The 19,372-nt window shown below is 30.4% G+C and overlaps 7 protein-coding genes across 10 annotated transcripts; 4 read left to right on the top strand and 3 right to left on the bottom strand.

The window, feature by feature from the left end:
- Positions 1-204: 204 nt before the first annotated feature.
- Positions 205-2,407, top strand: LOC123274409 (NEDD4 family-interacting protein 1-like). The gene is made up of 7 exons (XM_044742014.1): positions 205-241; positions 324-577; positions 889-1,020; positions 1,119-1,277; positions 1,333-1,450; positions 1,524-1,709; positions 1,786-2,407. Exons 2-7 carry the CDS (start codon positions 575-577, stop codon positions 1,887-1,889), a joined length of 702 nt encoding a protein of 233 aa, XP_044597949.1. The 5' UTR covers positions 205-241; positions 324-574; the 3' UTR covers positions 1,890-2,407.
- A 757-nt stretch (positions 2,408-3,164) lies between these two features.
- LOC123274404 (modifier of mdg4-like) lies at positions 3,165-5,502 on the top strand. Its single transcript, XM_044742009.1, has 4 exons — positions 3,165-3,809; positions 3,908-4,084; positions 4,161-4,614; positions 4,687-5,502. Exons 1-4 carry the CDS (start codon positions 3,627-3,629, stop codon positions 5,073-5,075), a joined length of 1,203 nt encoding a protein of 400 aa, XP_044597944.1. The 5' UTR covers positions 3,165-3,626; the 3' UTR covers positions 5,076-5,502.
- LOC123274403 (dual oxidase maturation factor 1-like) lies at positions 5,489-7,351 on the top strand. The gene is made up of 8 exons (XM_044742008.1): positions 5,489-5,670; positions 5,732-5,789; positions 5,847-6,083; positions 6,157-6,522; positions 6,588-6,704; positions 6,801-6,901; positions 7,016-7,164; positions 7,258-7,351. Exons 1-8 carry the CDS (start codon positions 5,506-5,508, stop codon positions 7,322-7,324), a joined length of 1,260 nt encoding a protein of 419 aa, XP_044597943.1. The 5' UTR covers positions 5,489-5,505; the 3' UTR covers positions 7,325-7,351.
- Positions 6,934-9,426, bottom strand: LOC123274402 (probable splicing factor, arginine/serine-rich 7). 2 transcript variants are annotated; one of them, XM_044742007.1, is made up of 4 exons: positions 9,270-9,426; positions 9,053-9,150; positions 8,737-8,967; positions 6,934-8,645 (listed from the first exon to the last, which is right to left on the bottom strand). In XM_044742007.1, exons 3-4 carry the CDS (start codon positions 8,849-8,851, stop codon positions 7,402-7,404), a joined length of 1,359 nt encoding a protein of 452 aa, XP_044597942.1. In that variant the 5' UTR covers positions 8,852-8,967; positions 9,053-9,150; positions 9,270-9,426; the 3' UTR covers positions 6,934-7,401. The 2 variants fall into 2 exon arrangements, with proteins under 2 accessions (XP_044597942.1, XP_044597939.1); XM_044742004.1 differs by having other exon boundaries at positions 8,737-9,150.
- Positions 9,427-9,545: 119 nt separating this feature from the next.
- On the top strand, positions 9,546-16,476 carry LOC123274399 (procollagen-lysine,2-oxoglutarate 5-dioxygenase). 2 transcript variants are annotated; one of them, XM_044742000.1, is made up of 9 exons: positions 9,546-9,997; positions 10,663-10,900; positions 10,965-11,305; positions 11,368-11,821; positions 11,897-12,124; positions 14,899-15,220; positions 15,285-15,389; positions 15,726-15,872; positions 16,056-16,476. In XM_044742000.1, the coding sequence occupies exons 1-9, from the start codon at positions 9,922-9,924 to the stop codon at positions 16,338-16,340; spliced, it is 2,196 nt and encodes a 731-aa protein (XP_044597935.1). In that variant the 5' UTR covers positions 9,546-9,921; the 3' UTR covers positions 16,341-16,476. The 2 variants fall into 2 exon arrangements, with proteins under 2 accessions (XP_044597935.1, XP_044597934.1); XM_044741999.1 differs by lacking the exon at positions 15,726-15,872 and adding an exon at positions 15,528-15,674 and having other exon boundaries at positions 9,548-9,997.
- LOC123274405 (immunoglobulin domain-containing protein oig-4-like) lies at positions 12,248-13,173 on the bottom strand. Its single transcript, XM_044742010.1, has 3 exons — positions 12,754-13,173; positions 12,535-12,684; positions 12,248-12,468 (listed from the first exon to the last, which is right to left on the bottom strand). Exons 1-3 carry the CDS (start codon positions 12,931-12,933, stop codon positions 12,310-12,312), a joined length of 489 nt encoding a protein of 162 aa, XP_044597945.1. The 5' UTR covers positions 12,934-13,173; the 3' UTR covers positions 12,248-12,309.
- LOC123274400 (vacuolar protein sorting-associated protein 37A-like) lies at positions 13,430-19,342 on the bottom strand. 2 transcript variants are annotated; one of them, XM_044742001.1, is made up of 9 exons: positions 19,145-19,342; positions 18,818-18,954; positions 18,541-18,730; positions 18,356-18,464; positions 17,768-18,289; positions 17,366-17,704; positions 14,196-14,395; positions 13,978-14,127; positions 13,430-13,912 (listed from the first exon to the last, which is right to left on the bottom strand). In XM_044742001.1, the coding sequence occupies exons 2-9, from the start codon at positions 18,904-18,906 to the stop codon at positions 13,754-13,756; spliced, it is 1,758 nt and encodes a 585-aa protein (XP_044597936.1). In that variant the 5' UTR covers positions 18,907-18,954; positions 19,145-19,342; the 3' UTR covers positions 13,430-13,753. The 2 variants fall into 2 exon arrangements, with proteins under 2 accessions (XP_044597936.1, XP_044597937.1); XM_044742002.1 differs by having other exon boundaries at positions 18,818-18,914.
- Positions 19,343-19,372: the final 30 nt, after the last annotated feature.

Genomic DNA, 19,372 nt, shown 5'->3' with positions numbered 1-19,372 from the left:
TTAATTTACTTTATAAACAAATAGAAAAATAATAAATTAAAATAATTTTTTTAAATGAACTTCCGGTGGCGCTAGTAAATCCCGTGACAGTAGATCAATTACTGAATCCCCTTGTTGTTATTTTACTGTTCTAGTATTTATTTTCGTATAAACAATTGTCTTTGAAAATATATTTATTTTTATTATTGTTGACGTTTATTTAAATAAAAGCAAATTAAATAATTTAATAAAATAAATCAAGGTAAGTAGTAATTGTAGTTAATACCAAGTGAAATAATAAACAAAAAATACCAAATAAGGTTAATTGTTTTTGCGAATTTCAGGTCGGTAAAGGAGAAAAAATAATAATTTATATTATTCCGTGGATATATTGAATTGGATAATGAGACGAGACAGATCAGAGACCAGCTGTCAGCCATCGATTGTATGTACAGGCCAAGACTTTCTATATATACTGTATTGAAATTTATATACATTAAAAATTTACCAGTTTTATTTTATTGCGTGACATTAACAAAACTTTCGTGTAACAGCTTATTGATATAAATAATATTATACTTTTGTGATTAATAACATGGTACGTATTGAAATTTTATCAATTAATAACATATATACTGTAATATTTTTAATCTTACTTAGTGAATTGAATTGTTATTAACATTTTTATAGTATTTACTAGAATGTTATCTTACTACTGGTTTTTTTTTTCTTTATACTTGATTATTGTTATTACTAGAATGATATTTGTTATTATCATTATTCCAGATTATATTAAAATAGAGAATTGTGATAATAAATTAATCATATTTTTGATATTTAAAATAAATTACATATATGAATGAGTTAAATAATGAGTCATATTGATAAAAAATATTTAACTGTTCTCAGTCATCTACAAATAGTGACGGTGTCCAAGGCAGTACTTCAACGTCCAGTGAAATTCCTGTACAAGGACTAATACCTAATGGGGCAGGACATGGTTACGTTTCATTGCATAGACCATCAGAATTGTTAGCAACGGTATTGATTTAATTAAATAAATTGTTCTCTTTTTTTTTTTTTTTTTTTTTTTTTTTTTCTTCTTAAATTGTATTTAAAATTATCTGGTAATTTGTTAGTTACGCAATCACGCTGATGAACTGTCACCTCCAAAGCCAGATTTTTCAGCACCACCGCCTTACGAACTTGCTACTAAATTACCAAGCTATGAAGAAGTTCAAAGGGAGAAAACACTGCAAGGAGAAAATCCAGTACCACCTCCACCACACATAAACATTGTAAGTTTATTTATTTTTTAAATCTTTTAATGATAATAAAATTAATTATTTATAGGATACTATACCAACACCGCAACCATTTACTATTTTGGCAATAGATCCAAATACTGCTGAAACTGATGCAGAAAGCGGATTACTTGGAACAGATTTTACATTTTTCACGGCTTTTTTATGTAAGTTTTTTTTTTATAACTCAGTCCTATATTGATTATTTAATTTTAATTATTATTTTATAAATATTTACAGTGGCTCTATTCTTCAATTGGATTGGATTTCTCTTATCAATGTGCTTCTGTCACACAATCGCTGCTCGATATGGTGCTCTTGCTGGATTCGGTTTGTCTTTAACTAAATGGACAATCATAGTCAAACACTCAACAGATCTTGCATCCCGTGCTAATTCGTGGTTATGGTGGCTCATAATGGCTCTTGGTAAATTACATTTGAACTTAAAATATTTATTACTATTAAATTAATACTATTTATTTAAATAAATTATTTATTTTAGGTATTCTTATTTGCATTCGTGCTATTACTCAATATTTGAACATTAAACGTGGATGGAAATTATTATCCGGCAGTGCCCAAGAACGTCTCCTCTTTTTCTATTAAGTCAATCAAAATTACCACTTTATTATTATTACTAATCTCAATATTGAAATTTAGGAAGAGCGTTACGGCATTTATTTGATTTTTGGGATATATTATTGCACTATAATATATATATATCTATACAAATCATCTATAAACAATATTAATTTACATATATTACTAAACATTTTATATACGATTGATATCAACGTAATTGTATAAATATAGTATGAAAAAGACAGTGAGCTATTAAAATTGTTATTAACCGAACAAAAGCTTTTGCAAATTATGTAATGCGAGGTAAATTCAAAAATTAAACGCTCACGAAAATTATGCATTATATAATCACTTTGATATTGATGTTTGATAAATTGGTATCAAAATAATGCAACAATTGTTTGTCACTTATAAATAAACGAGTGAGTGTTAAGATCAATGTTTGATGGTGAAATTTTTGCGTGTTTATCATGCACTTAACTGGCGATAAAAATTTTTTAAATTGATAAAGCCGTAATAAATGTCCATGGAGTAGTCAAAAAGAGAAAAACAAGTTTTGATTATCACTTTATAAATGTACAATTAATTTTATTCTTAAAACATATTAGTGTAAGATCACAAATTATGTAAAATTTGATTCTTTGTTGCATACTCAAGATATTATTATACAATATATCTCAATATATTTATTATTATTATTATTATTATTATTATTATTATTATGTTATATAAAAAAATATTATAATTTGCTTATTATATTATTTAAAATTTTTTTATGAAAAATCTGATTTTTTTACGGATTAAAAATTAAACAGATGTCAATTATACAATTAGTGAAATTAAAAGACAACTGTAAAAAATTATTTTTATTTTTTATTGTTAATTTTGCATTTAGCAATGTTAAAATATATAAAATTTAATTTAAAATTATCCAAAAATCTAAATGATAAATTTTTATTTAATATTATATAATTAATAAAAATTATTCTTATAGAAATTAAGATAATTGTATATTAAAATAAATAAATAAATAAAGATAAAGTAAAAGTATTAGAAATTTTTTTTTCATTTTAGATACCAAGTTCATCACTTAATTATTAATTATATTTCTAGCTTAAATTTATTACAGGACAACACAAGTCAATTCAAATTGATTAAACTTAAAAATTAAAAAATTTTTACTTAGCTTAGCCATGAATCGAGTTGGTATTCCTACCAAAAGATGGGGATAACGTAATATTATATACTTAGCGCGCATATGCGTAAAAAAACATATGCATACTGTGTAACTGTCATACAAATAAAGAAAAAAATAACTCGTATGTACCACGAATGTGTTTTGCATTATACACTTATATATAAGTCGTATAAACTCGTATATGTTCGTATGAGAGCATGATTCACGATGCAGTTATGCATTATACCTGATTGTCACAACTGATCGCATCTTCTTACATTAAAAAAATATACACACACACACGCACACAACATACACACTCTCGTAAAATAAATATTGTTTATTTACCATAATTGCTAAATCACAATTGTTTCATCATGAGTTACTAAATTGAACTTTTAAAAATAAACAACAAAGTACAAAACAATCCAAGTGACAACATAAAGTTTTTTAATTTTTTAATTTTATATATTTCATTAAATTATTGGCAATCTAATGTTTTATTTATATTTATCATAATAAAAAAAAAATAATAATAATCATATTATCAATTTTAAACCTCGAGATCTCAAAGTATAAATACCATGGCTGAAGAACAATTCTCGTTGGTATGGAATAGCTTCCCCTCGAATTTATCATCTGGACTGTATACACTGCTGACGGATGAGCATTTAGTTGATGTTACCCTGGCTGCTGAAGGAAAAATATTTCGTGCTCATAAATTAATTTTGTCAGTATGTAGTACCTACTTTAGAGATTTATTCAAGGTAATTCGAACTTTGTTCAAGACTTGTTAAAAAATAACTCTTTAAATATACCTTCCTTGTTTGTTATTTTGAATAAATTATTTAAACTATGTCAACAGGGGAATACTTGTAAACATCCTATAGTTATTTTAAAAGACGTTAATTCACGGGATTTGTCAGCGATACTTCATTTTATGTACCAAGGAGAAGTTAGTATCAAGCAGGAAGACATTACTAATTTTCTCAAAGTCGCTGAAACATTACAAATCAAAGGATTAACGAAAGATAAAGATGAAGTAACTATTCTATTTATTTATTTATTTATTTTATTATCCATCTCTTACATTCACTAATACTATTTATATATTTTAGAAAATGAATACGGATGACATATGTACTCATTTAGAAAATGTTATGAAAACAGAAATAATGGACGATGACCTGGATGTATCTGTTGAATCTGTTGAAAGATTCAACTCACAAGAACATGAAAATACTCAACCAATACCCGAAAAAATCTCATCTCCAAGCTCTTCATTAAAAGACGATGATGGTAATGATAATGATGATTATAAACAAGAGCCTGCTATCAAATCTCCTATACCTCCTACAATAATTGATGATAATTTACCGTCTAATTTAAATGACAATACGATAAAACCACTTGACTTTACTTCCGAGACCCGAAAAAATACTAAATCCAGTGAAAGAGTAATGGACTACACATATGGAAGTAGTTGTTCAACTTCTGCAGCAGCTGCAAGTGAAGATGAACCACTTTTAGATTCTGATAAATCTTATCCAGACTATTATGAAGAACCTCCAGGTAAAAAATAATGATTAATGTAATCATTAGTAAGTTTAAGCAAAAGAATAATTTATTATTAATGAAATTCAGGAGAGGATAATCAAAAAGATGCATCATTGGAGTCTGCCAACCAAGCAAAGTCTTCAAAGGGCCGTCGTACAGTTAGAGGGATCTCCCACAGTGTATTGCCCTTGGAGACGACTTTGCGTGTTGTCTCGGAACTGGGGCCAACATTACGTGTTGAAAGAGGCAAAGTTGTTCGCATGTACTCGTGTCCATGGTGTTTAAGACATTTTACACGGAAAGAAAATTTAAAGCTTCATGTACGTTACATACACGGGCCGCTTGAAAGTCTCACTTGCAAATTGTGTGGTAACAAATATAAAAATAGTAATAGTCTTCGTGTTCACTCTTATCTTTATCACAATACCAAGAGAAATAAGCACAATAAGCCATCACTTGTCACGAGTAATGTTTGAATATTTTATTTTAAGCACTCTGTTGTATTTCATCATTTTTATTTATAGTTGAGTATTATTAATTATTATTATTATTATTGTATACACGCTATTATGATTAATATTAATATTTATATTATTGATTGATATTGTTATGAATTTATATAAACATTATTATTAACAGATGCTATTTTTATTTGAATATTTTATCAATTCTCTCTCAAGTGACAAATGTTTGCAATCAGTCTAGCGGAAAGAGTTTGTTGATAAGAATTTATTAGTAACTCGATATATTATATATGACTTTATATATTAGGGAAATACCCATTTATACTGTTGATGTATAATGTAAGTTTTTTCTTTTTACCACTCAAAACTTATATACCGCATCACTTACACTACTCTTTTTCGTTTGCTGAGTTGTGATCACTAGGTTTATTTATTATTAAAAATGTCATGGTTTTATCAATTTGGCAGAATAGAAGGTTTTCCTACGATTTATAAAAGTAATAAAACGTGGGTGTCTATTGATATTGTCGAAACGAGTATTACTTTTATTTTTATTGTTCTTGCTGTTAGCTGTTTACTTATAATACCGGGTTATACAAAAACTAAAGTGAGTATTTAAAATTGATTAAAGTTAATTATTTAATTACTAATTAATTATTTTATTCTAGAGTATTTACACGACTGTGAAAGCTTTTTTCAGCATTTTTATTGGGGTAATAATATTGGGTAAGTATAAAAAACTAATTTTTAAAGAGTTAAATTAATTTATTTTTGTTTTTTTAGTTGGAAATTACGGACAAGAATGGGAAGTCGGTTTCGTAGAATCAATGACAGCATATCGCGCGGGTGAACCAAGTGAAATTTTAGCGCAAATAGGAATAAAAATTGGACTACGTTCAGTAAATATCACTTTACAGGGTCAGGCTCAAAAAGATTCTGTGCTTGAAAAAGAAGTAATTAATTATAACGAACGATTTTTATGGACTTGGGACCAAGGACGGTTTGGGTTCGGGCCAAATGGTAATTTTAGTATTATTAATTAAAAAAAAAAATTTTTAATTAAATATTAATTGTATTAAAATGAATTATACAGCTGGACTTTTACAAAAAAGCCTGAGAGAAGCACAGAAAAAGGGGCTACCATTGCCAATTACCTGGATCGTGGATCATTTAGCAATTGATGGAGAAGGTATAAGATTTGGTAGATATTATCGAACAGCAGGATGGTACGCTCACATTGCTCTCTGGACAGCATTCCCTGTGTGGATACTTGCTAATATATTTTTACATTCAGTCCCGAGATACGCTGCTTACTGCACTGGATTGATTGGAGCTCTTAAAATATTGAGTTGTGTTATTTGGTTGTTTGTAAGAAATCCAAATCCGTTGGTGATAATATTCGAAAGTGATGTCATTACTACTTCTTTTGGTTCTACTTTTTGGCTGACGTTGAGTGGAGGTAAAATTGTTTATACAAATGATCATCAATAGCAACAATGAGATTAATTTGTTTTTCTATTTTAGGATTGCTGTGCTTTGTATTGGCATCTGTTCTTATTATTCTGGATCTAAGATATCCAAATGCTCTGGCGGTATTTTTGGGTATTGATATTTTAGATCAATACGATGAGTATTTTATTCGTAAGTAAAGACATACATAAAAGGTTCATGAAATAATAAAGACAACTGTTGTTGATTTTACTTAAATTTTATTTTTCAAATGACTAAATTTAATAGGAGAATTCGAGTTAGAGTATAGAAGAAAAAAAAACAATAAAGATGAATCGATGGAGTTAGGAAAAATGTCTGAGCAGATATCAAAAGATCATTTCGACGTGGTTTGTTTATAATAATAATAATAATAATAATAATAATAATTACTTACAATATTATATTTATAAAATATATTTTTTCTTTTATACGTTATTAATTGAAATATTATTATTTTGTAGATGCTTCAACTGAAACGTCGCTCGACAGTTGAACGTGTCCAAAAAAAATTAGTCCGCCTTTCTCCCATGCCAATAAAAGTCGAAAACATATATGACGATACTGCTACACAAGTGACTTACGCTAATCAAGAGTCATTATCATTACCCGGGTATTATTATTTTCTTATTGATAATCCATAATAATATCAATCTATAATTTATAAATATCAAATAAATATTTAACAAAAAAAATGTATTTTCAGACCATCGATTCAACAAACAGACCAATTAAATTTAAAACCACCACTTCCAAGAAGGAAACGAAAGTAATGTCAAAAAATTATTCAAATATTTTGCACATTAATTAAAAAAAGAAATAAAAAAAAATTATATGAATAATTTTAATTTCAATTTTCGGATTCTGTTTTTTCTTTACTGCCACTTCGTGACGAGGATTTATCATCAGATCTCTCTTTAGACTCTTTGTCAGCTTTCTTGTCTTTAGATTTTTTTTCACTCCTCTCGCGATCTTTATCCCTATCCCTCTCCCTGTCGCGGTCTCTGTCCCTATCTCGATCCCTATCTCGTTCTTTCTCCCTGTCGCTGTCTTTTTTTCCATTGCCATCTGATTTATCCTTACTACGTCTATCCCTGTCTTTCTCTCTATCGCGATCTTTTTCCTTGTCTTTATCCCTGTCCTTATCACGAGACTTCTCCGAGTACTTGGATTTAGAGGACTTTGATTTAGACTTGGACCTGGAACGCCTGGACTTGGACTTGGACCTTTTGCTGCGTGATCGTGAGCGACTTCGTCGACGAGGAGAAGATTTTTTCTTTCGATCCTTGGACCTAGATCGTGATCGCTTAGACCGGGACCTTCTGGAGCGGGACCTTGAGCGTACTCTACTGCGTGAAGTGCTGCGTCTGCGTGACGGGGACTTACGTTTCCGATCCTTGGAGCGTGACCGGCGCTTGGAGCGTGATCGTGAGCGCCGTCGATGCCGAGACCGCGATCTCCTGTGTCGTGAACGCGAACGTTTGCGTGACCTAGAGCGACGCCTTCCTCGTGACCGTGATCTTGATTTTCTGCTGCGTGATCCACTGCGACTTCGCTTGTCCTTAGACAGCATACCAATCATGGGATCAATAGCAGCTGAAATAAGATTGTGCGCTTCCTTGACTCTCGACATCGCCTCCTCGATTTCTTTTTGGGCTGCCTCGTTGCTCTTAGCTTCAGGCTTGGATATCGCCTGCATCGAGTGATATAATTTAATCGGTTTGTCGGCAAGCATTTTACCATTAAGCATAAGAGTTGGTACAACTTGTGTTTGTTCATTAAGTTCAATTAACGCGTAATGTTCAGTATCTGAGTCTCGAGTACACAGTCGCAGATATTTTATTTCTATATTATTATTGCTAAAAAATTCAAGCAATTGGTCACTTGATACTGAAGTATCTAAATTAGCGACAATTAGTGTCCTTCGTATTTCTTCAATACGTCGGCTGTCGAGATGGCCCGGTAAAGGCGGATACGATGGTAGTCCGTGGGCATCTAGCTTTGGGTCTATCGTCAGGATAGTATGGTGTGGAGGAATTCCGTCAATTGAATTGACGACATTCGCTGGAAGTTTTGGTTCTGAAGGGTAAAGACCTAAAATTTTTAAAATTGTTTATTTATTTATTTAGTGTTAAATATTATGCTTATAATTTAAAAAATAATAAAATAAAATAAAATAAAATACCTGGAACGACAGTACCATTATTGGTAAGCTCAAGAGCACGTTGCTCGTCAGGAATATCTCCATTTTGATAAGGAATAACTATGAGTGCACGATCAATGAATACAGTGTTGGTCATATGCTGGGCCACCGCAACGCTCCCTTGGTCATGAAATTTAATGTAGCAAATTCGTGATTGAACTGGAACAGCAACATCCCGGATTGTTGGATACAGTCGTATGTCTTCAATTTTCCCTAAATAACCAAATAAAGTTTGCATTTGGTCTTTAGTCGCTTGGGGAGCGATATTTGTCACTTGGACAACTTTCGTTGTACCCACCGCCATTTCAGCAACCTTTCTCGTACGTAGGTTAGAATTTTATTAACCGGCAGTACTCTGGCTGTTTACACCTTTATTATCCGTTATTTCAATTGTTACTTAAAATGTAAAACATTGTTAGTAATTATTGTGTTGTTTTATATAATAAAATTGTTTTTCAATTATTTTTACTTTATTAAAAGCACTATTGTTGAAAAGTATATAACTATATACTCACATTGTTATTTGTACCGCATTTTAGCATCACCAAAGGTTTACAAACGATTTCGTATTTTCTCTGGTTTTCTGAACATGATGCTTGAAACTGCTTGAAACCACGAAGGCCAGATAACACCTAGAGGTCTCTCACAGTACTTTTATTTGAATTTTCACTCTCATCGGTATATTAAAATAGTAAGTGTACCTCCATTTTGATTTTCTACAGTAGGTAATGACGTGTTCTCCTAACTAAATTCATATAATTATTATTTTTTTTTAAAGGCAAATAAAAAAAATAAATTCACATCTGTATCCCTACACATCAAAGTTTAACTTACCTCCAGTGTGAGGGCTACGTTAAATAAACAATTTAATTTAAGATGAAAGTCTAAACTCCTACACAAACAATTCAATGTTTTTAATAAAGGCAGTAGGAGGTAAAATTATAAATAAGAGAGTGGAGAGTGCGGAGAAGGAAATTTCATTTAGTTCTGGATTTTATGTTCTGGTGGTATTCCTCCACTCCTGTACCCAGTGTGTTCACGTTCAAGTATCGAGATAAATACTCTGCTTGTCAATGGATTTTTGAGTTACTTCTCGGTTCTCGGTAGTGTTACTTCAACCGCTGACAGAGATACTTATATTTTTATTTTGGCTATTTTATCACCAAGATGAAGCGTTTTTGGATAGCTTGTTTTATCAGCATCAACTGCTTCCTGGTCCGAATGACAGTTTCTGATAATATTGGTAATTATTTATTTAAATATCATACATTTATCATTTTTTTACATTTATTTTTTCTAATAATTTTTTAAAAAGAAACAAAATTATTTTATTTTATTATTTTAACAATAATATTAATGACAAATTAAATTTCAGAGTTCAATGAAACGTTAATAATTTTTTTTATTTAATCAGTAAACCGTAAAAAGTTTTTTATAATAAATGTTTGATTGATTGAGCATGAATTAGAAATTTATTTAAATAATTTCTTTTTTACAATTACAGCTCTTACTAATTTTTTACTTTCATCTCGCAATAATAAATGGTAAGAATAGAAAAAAAAAATAAAATTGTATCAGAATGATCGAGAAATTATTTACGTGTTTTATCTTTTGGTATCAAAGCGCCGAGAGAAGTAATTGGTGTATGGAGCTGAAATAAACATGTAACGTTGGAGGAAACCGCGCGCTTACCGAATGCTGTGCGGTCATTCGTAGTCTCTGGGTGCTACTTTTTTACTTGAAGATTTGTCACGTGTGCTGCAATCTTGCACGAATCAGAGTAGAAATAATATTTTTAAATTACTCTGTCATTATTTTTTGTCGCTATCCCAACAAATTTGAATAATTTTCATGTTACAATGTAATTTTTATTATTTTAATAAAAATTTTTTATCATTTTATTTACAGATCCATTGGACGTACTTACACTAACAGTAGCTTCAAATAGAACCGATGGTTTTGAGAGATATTTAAGATCAGCTCGTGTGTATGGATTTGAGAACAACGTCATGGTCCTCGGTCTGGATAAACCATGGAAAGGAGGAAATATGAAGAGCCTAGGAGGCGGATACAAAATAAATTTACTGAAAAAAGCGCTAAAGAAATTTAAAGATGATGAGAAGAAAATAATTTTATTTACCGATAGGTAAATAAATATATTCTTGACTTAAAATTAAATATAAATAATAATTACAATATAAAATTTTCAGTTATGATGTTATATTTTCTTCAAAATTAGAAAAAATAGTAAAGAAATTTAAAACCTTTGATGCGAGAATTGTTTTTGGAGCTGAAAAATTTATATGGCCTGATAAATCACTAGCCTCAAAATATCCAAAAGTTTATCACGGTGAAGCTTATCTGAATTCCGGTGGGTTCATTGGATATGCCTCCGATGTTTATGCTATTTTAAATGACAAAAAAATTGATGATACTGATGACGACCAGCTTTATTACACAAATGTTTATTTGAATGAAAATCTTAGAAAGAAACATAAGATTAAGCTTGACCATAAGTGTGAAATTTTCCAAAATCTACATGGATCTATTGGTAATATTTTTGTTAAATTTAAAAAATAATAATAAATTGTTAACGAATTTTATTTTTTTTAGAGAATATTGAACTACGATTTAAAGAAGACGAAGCTTATCTACAGAATACATTATACAATACAGTACCGATGATTATTCACGGCAATGGTCTGGCAAAGCTGGTACTAAATTCTCTCGGAAACTACTTGGCAAAAGCCTGGAATCCAGAGGAGGGTTGTTTAAATTGCTGGGATAATACAATAGAACTTTCAGAAAAAGAACAACATACTTATCCGCCTATTTTAATAGCCATTTTTATCGACAAAGCTACTCCATTCCTTGAAGAATTTTTGGACAAAATCTATCGGCAAACATACCCCAAGTCTAAATTGCATTTATTTGTTTACAATAACGAAGTATATCACGAGAAATTGGTACAAAAGTGGATTGACAAATTCAGCGGTCAATATAAAAGCAAGAAAGTTATCTCTCCATCAGATCAAATTGATCCAGCAACTGCTAGAGATCTTTCTCTGTAAGTCTCTTTGATAAAAAAATTTTTTTTTTTTAATTCAGAGTGTTATAATAAAATATTTTTAATTAATTTTAGAAACTATTGTTTACTAAAAGAGTGCTCTGGTCACTTTTTCATCGAATCAGTGGCTCATCTAGACAACGAGCACACCTTAAAGTTACTCGTGGAACAGCAGAGGTCAATCGTGGCACCTTTACTATTAAGACCTGGACAAAGTTGGAGTAATTTTTGGGGAGCTGTCGCCGACAACGGATACTACGCCCGCAGTTCAGATTACATGGAAATAATTGAAAATAAACGCCGGTAAGTTTTTAATTATTAAAACAACTATTAATTCATACAATTATTTTATTTTCTACAATTACATAACTAGGTACAAATAAAATTAAAACAAATATTTTATTTGAATTATAAAGAACAGTGCTATTAAAAATAAATCATTATTTTATTATTATTTTTAGTATATTTATATGATAATAATAACGAGATTAATCGAAAGCAATTGAAAAATCAGTTTTAAATGATCGTCGATCAATGGCATACATATTGTCCGCCGTGCATTCGTACACACCAGCGTCCATCTGCGTAGCAGGATCTATTTCCAATTTTGATTTAACCGTATCATTTTTCAATTCCCACTCATGAACCTGTTTTAAATAATTTATTAAAAAATTATTTAAATAATAATAATGATAATATATTTTTATACTTACATGTAAATATAAATGGGTATAAATTTCAGCACCGTCTTTGAACCAGGTAATATGAGGACGTGGTGAGCCTCTAGCCACACAAAGAAAAGCTATTTTGTGTCCCAGAACGTACTCAAGATCGAAATGTGAAGCCAGAAGTATTTTCGCACCCTAAATATTCAACATATTAATTAGTAAAAATTAATAATAATTATTATTATTATTAATGAAACTAATTACATTATTGTTGTTATAGTACTGATCACTCTCCGGATCGCGATATTTGCCGGTGATTGGTAAGCCAATCTGAACACGAGATTTGCTTCTAGCTCTTGTTTTTCCTCGACGAGCTTCTATTTCCGGACAACTTATCATCAATATCACTACCAATAAAAGAGCAATCGTAATTGCTCGTGCCATAATCAACAATATAAGATTCGTACAATAATTTTTGCTGATTTAAATTAAAACACTTGAGACGGATTTTTTGTATTAATTTAAATGAGTGTCGACAGTAAGGTGAGAATCTCCTTACGACAGACAAATACCGCGATTCGACGGTGACATGGAACACAGATCTCTAACTGACAGTGATCACTCGTGACTCCCCTAGTTGTTCTCTCCTATCCATTACAGTAGACTTATAGCTCAATAGAAACAGAGCTACGAATAAATCACAATCGTTGATATTAAATTCTACATCCATTAGTTACACAGCAGCACTTGCAGTCTCAATCTCCCTTGTTTCATTGTTATCCACTCGATTTGTACTTAATCCATTAAACTTTTAACAAAAAATAACCCATATACATCTATACATCTATACACATATACTTACTAATCTTTTTATACACAACTATATGTCTACTTATTGATACACTGGGTCTTTCAATCACTAAAAACCAAGTCAAATTAATTAATTATATTTTATTTTATTTATTTCAGAGGATAATATATAACATAATAGTACATACATCATAACATGATGATATTATTACAGATAATTTGAATCATTTTTCATAATTATTTGAGCAATCAAATAAAACTAGGGGAGATCTCGTTTACAGACAGGCATAAAGTGCAAAATTGCTGATTTTTAAATATCCATACACCAAAAATAGGCTGCCTATTTAAATTACTTATTATAATTACTTAAAAATTATTTTTTAACGCAATATTTTTTAGTATAATAATTCGTGTATATTTTCATATTTTATTTATTACAAATAATAACAATATACTAGTAAGAGATCATAACGTAATCGGTTCGAAAACCCCGACGATCAACGGCATATTGGTTGTCAGCTTGGCACGAATAATAGCCAGCATCTTTCTGAGTTGCTGGATCTATTTCCATTTTAGACTTAATAGTATCGTTTCCTACAGCCCACTCGTGGACCTATTTGTTGTTAAAAAATAAATTACCATCACAATTTTAATTGCAGATTAATTAATATGTCTTACTTGAAAGAATTTGTGATGATAAAGTTCAATATCGTCTTTGTACCAAGTTATTTCTGGTCTTGGAAATCCACGCGCCATGCAGAAAAAAGTAATCTTTCTTCCCAGCATATAATCCAATTCAAAGTGTGAAGACTTGATGATCCTTGCCCCCTTAAAAATTAAATTAATAATTATTTATCACATCAATTGAAAATATTAATTGATAATTATAAACTTACATCTTTATTCTCATAGTAACCACTATTGGTATTGCGACCGGGAATAATAACCGGCATCCTCGCACTGTATATCCGTCCTCTGCCTCTACCGCGTACTCCTGCTCTGCCAATCCCACCCTTAGCGGCCTCCACCATCCCCTCGAGCATCATCACAAGCAGAAAAATAGATACAATTAACCGGTACTTCATTTGTCCTGTTTCTGTTATTGAAAATAAGAGAAAGTAAAATAAATTTTTAGCGATTAATCTTAAAGCTAAATGAGATGTTATAATCACTAAAATTAAATAGACATTATTTATAAATAATAACAAAGCAATAACACTTGTCTACTATTTAATTAAATAGTTATTTAATACGTAATGCGCGTAATTACGTTAAAACAACTTGTTATACTGGTATTGTCTGACAAAACAGTTAATATCGCCGAGCCGAAAACATGAATGGATGCAACCCGATGGAACCGCTAAGCCACAGTGTCAGAGTGTTATCAATCTCAATTGGATAATTATACACAACCAATTGCTAGTTGGGTACGACCAATCACGACACCACTATTCGACTACCTAAACATTTTCGCCTTACTATTATTAACCTTCGAAATTACTCTACTCTCCAGTTTGTGGAGCTCCTGCATTAAATCAATAAAAAAATTGCAATAATTTTAATTTTTTTTTTTTTTTTTTTTTTTTTTGTTTTTTTAAGAGGACTGTGGAATGTACCTTACATCGCCAATTGCTACCTGATGAACGTGACAATCATAAGCCACGCAGAGACCCGGCCTGTTTTCGTAGCCAATGACTTGGATCCAGACATGTCTTTTGCTATCACCAATCGTCAGCGGGGTATCTTTATGTACGTCAATAATCGTCTCGAGTTTGGTCACCTGGTTAATCCAGAGACTTACAATATTCAATACACCAACCCAGATTTGTATGAAATATTCAACAACAAAATTGACTGGGAGAATCGTTATCTTCACGTTAATTACTCCAATAATTTTAATGAAGACAATAAGCCTGCCCAGGTAATTTATTTTTAAATATACCAGCTATTATTTTTATGTACTATATTGTTTTTTATATTTTTAGCCATGTCCAGATGTATACCGTTTCCCGATAGTCTCACCAAGATTCACCCGAGAATTTATTGAGATTATGGAAGCATTTGGTCAGTGGTCTGATGGATCTAACCAGGTGAGAATAATAAAAATTAATTATGGTAACTATAATAATAATAAATAATGACTGTTGATAGAGCAAGCGCAGGTGTTTTTATAAAAGAAAGATGAATAGCTAAATTTTATAACGCGTATTGATAAAATAAATTAACAGGATAGTCGACTGCAAGGCGGCTATGAAAATGTACCAACGCGTGATATTCACATGAATCAAGTCAATTACGAACGACAATGGTTGTATTTCCTGAAGGAGTACGTCCGACCGCTGCAAGAGCTTGTTTTCCTTGGCTACTTCCACGATGTAAGATAAATTGTTGCTATTATTTACTACATATCTGCATGATATTTTTAGGATGATCGACTAGATAGTGGGTATGAACCAGTTCCAACGCGCGATATCCACATGACCCAAGTGGGTCTCCATGAAACCTGGCTCGAGTTTCTAAGGATCTATGTAAGCCCTTTACAAGAAATGGTTTTTCTCGGATATTACGACTATGTAAGCGTCCTAATTATTTAAATTATCAGCACCCTGGTTGAGGTTTATTGGATTTGAGTTTTAAATTATTTTTAGTGGGCACATTGGTTCTGGTTCTGGATTAATCAATATATATTGTTATTGATTGCACTGTCATATAATTGTTATTTTATTATTTTTTTCATTGGTTGTTTATTTTTACAGCCGCCAAAATCGTTGATGAACTTTGTCGTGAGGTACAAACCAGACGAACAACCTTCGCTGAGACCACACCACGATAGCTCGACGTACACAATAAATATTGCGTTAAACAAAGCCGGAGTGGATTACGAAGGTGGCGGCTGTCGATTTATTCGTTACAATTGTTCAGTCACTGACACTAAACCTGGCTGGATGCTGATGCATCCCGGACGATTAACTCACTATCATGAGGGTCTATTAGTTACTAAAGGAACTAGATACATCATGATATCGTTCGTCGATCCGTAATTCAATGACCGCGCTAGTAAATAATGAAATTCAAATTACAAATCATTTCATTATTTTTTATCAGTCAATTACCGGTGATATTGATAACTAACTATTATTATACGTATTATTTCATTCTGTATTATTTATACGTACTAAAACAAATTTTTTCACTGTCAATTTTTACACAAGAGACTAATTATCATTAATATTTTATAATTATGAATTATATAATATACTAAGTAATGTAAATAATTTTTAAATGAATAAAATATAACAATTGTTTAATATAAATATTTTTTTTTTTTTTAATTTATTTTTTTCATAGACTTTTTTTAAATATTTTATACAACCGTAATATTTAATTACGCAGTTTATCTAATTTAAATTTACTTAAAATGAAAACGCAAATGCAGAAGAGGAAATTTATAAGAAAATATAACAGACATTCGGAGTAAGTCTATTATTATTGTTTTTTTTTTCTTTTTCAGTTGCATTCATTTTTTCTTTTAAATACATAAATATAAAATTAAATAATTTATTTCTTGTCAATAAAGAATTTAAATTGTTTCATTTTATTAAATTTTATTATGCGTACGTTTAATAATTTTTATTTAAAATGTATATTTTTATATTTTCTTTAGTATAAGGAACGTTGAATCATTAATCTCATTACTATTTTAAATACACTTAAGCTTCTTATCGTGATGCAGTAACACCATTTTACATCCCTGAATGTATGTATGTATATAATATATATATATTTTTTACTTTTTATTATTTACAAGATAAAATAGATACTCACTACTCGTGTATATTCCGTTGAATAAAAAATGAAAATTTTATAAACGTTTAAACTAATGATAATAAAATAATTTTTAATTTGTTACCGAGTTGGATGATTGTAGCAAGTATTTACGAAAGTAATATTTACAGTCTGTTTACATTTGTCAGAAGATAATATTCATCTAAATTTTCATAAATTAGTAATTATATAAGTAAAAAGTAAATTTTTTTAATAATAATAATAATGATTAATTAATAACCAGCTCGTTTTAGTTCATTCAACTGATGTGCCAATTTTTCCTCCTTAGTACGACGTGCTTGCCCTAATTTACGGCACTCAATGTAGCTGCTCAAAAAACGTTCAACGTCTATTTTACGCTCGAGAAAATTTTCAGCAATTAATTCACTTTGCTCATGACTTTCATCAGCAGCCTTTTTTAGACACTCGCGTATATGATCTGGCGCAAATACTTGCGATAATTTACTATATTGACTAATTAAATTATCATAATGTGCTTTAAGTTCCGATACACTTTGGATTTTCGATGCTACTTCTTCTTTTAATGTTTTTAATTCAGTCTCTTTGGATAAATTATCATCTAAAACACAAGAGTAATAAATTAATTAAAAATTAACAGGAATAAATTTTTAGAAAAACTTACTTGCTAATCTTTCAACGTTATCAATAGTCTGATCAATCAATAAATTAATATCCTTAAGCTGGGAATGTTGACTTAAAAAAGCATCAAGACTATCTGTTTCTTCAGCAAGCTTTACAAGCTGCTCGTTTGTTAAATTATTAAGCTCTGGAAATTCGGGACTTGATACCACCGTATGAGATGAGGGATTTACTGTCATAGGTTTATTATAACTCGTGGCATTATAATTGTGAGAATTTATGTAACTAACTGGCCGGTGATCACTGGAGTACTGAACAGGACTGGCAGTCCCGATCGAATTGGAGTTGCCAGGACTACCAGTTGAAGTGTACGTTGGACGGTGTAGAGACGATGTAAATTGATCTTGATTTGATATGCAAGAGTTGACATAGTTGTATTTGTAATTACTGCCGCTGGAAGTTGAGTATGCCGGATACTGTGAGTTGTAATATGTGTTATATAATGTCGATTGTAATTCAGGATAACGTTGAGCACCGTACAGAGGTGAAATACGTTCTTGTAATTCTGAAAAATAAATAATATTGATTATAATTTAAAAAATACAATCTTTATTTAATAAAATTACTTTACCTCTTGATTGATTGGTCAGAGAAGCATCATCAATTAATTGAGGTGGATTTTTGCTAAATTCTCTGATAATTGCTTGAACAACACGACCAAGATCGCTGTGTATCGTAAACTGTATAAATAATTAATTACTAAAATTATAACATTTTTATATTTATATGATGAGTAATGTATCAATAAAGCATTACATTTAATAACCCTGGAGCACTTGTAATTTCACTGTGTTCATTACACCAAGGATGTGTTATTGGTGGTGAAACTCTGAGTATTGGTTTTTCCAATGGAAATTCCGGTGGTAGTGATACCATAATAGCCATACGTGCTTCTCCAGCATCGAACTGTACCTGATAATCAGCATCTTCCCTCAATTCAACTACACTGTAATTAAATAAATAAATAAAATTAATACTTTTATAGGTTAGTCAAATAATGATAATAAAATAAATAATAAAAATAACAACTTACTTATCATTAAAAATTTTCAATGTGTCTATCTGACGTTTTCTTTTGACAGCAGCATTTTCATTTTCTCCACGGAATATTCTTGATATCATTTAAAAGCCTTAAATTTGAATAATACATCCGTTTAATTGTCAATCTTACTGTCAAAACGTTCAAGTATTAATTTTAAATCAACCGTAGAAATAATGAATTATCAATAGTGATAATTATGATAAAATATTCACTCAAATTTTTAAAGTTATTAATGACTAAAAAAAAAAACTGATATGAGCTGAGCTCATAAAATTGAATGTAGAACAATGAAGTAGTGGAACTTAACAATATATGTACTTATATACAACACTGAACAACTGAGCTGACTCTGACTTGCTCTACACTACTCCAGCAACAACAGATACTTGTAGATGGATGTATCAATGAGAGACGGGAGATCAAGGTGAAGTGAATTCTATCTGGGACTACTTGACGGCTAGGGATCTAAAGGGGCCTTGGAAATTTCATAAATCTAATCAGCCGACTCCGCATACAACTCTTACTACTAATTATTTATATACATAA

Source organism: Cotesia glomerata, unplaced genomic scaffold (assembly GCF_020080835.1).
Source record: "Cotesia glomerata isolate CgM1 unplaced genomic scaffold, MPM_Cglom_v2.3 scaffold_33, whole genome shotgun sequence".
NCBI classification, from domain to species: domain Eukaryota; kingdom Metazoa; phylum Arthropoda; class Insecta; order Hymenoptera; family Braconidae; genus Cotesia; species Cotesia glomerata.
This window is presented reverse-complemented; position numbering and strand designations above follow the sequence as displayed.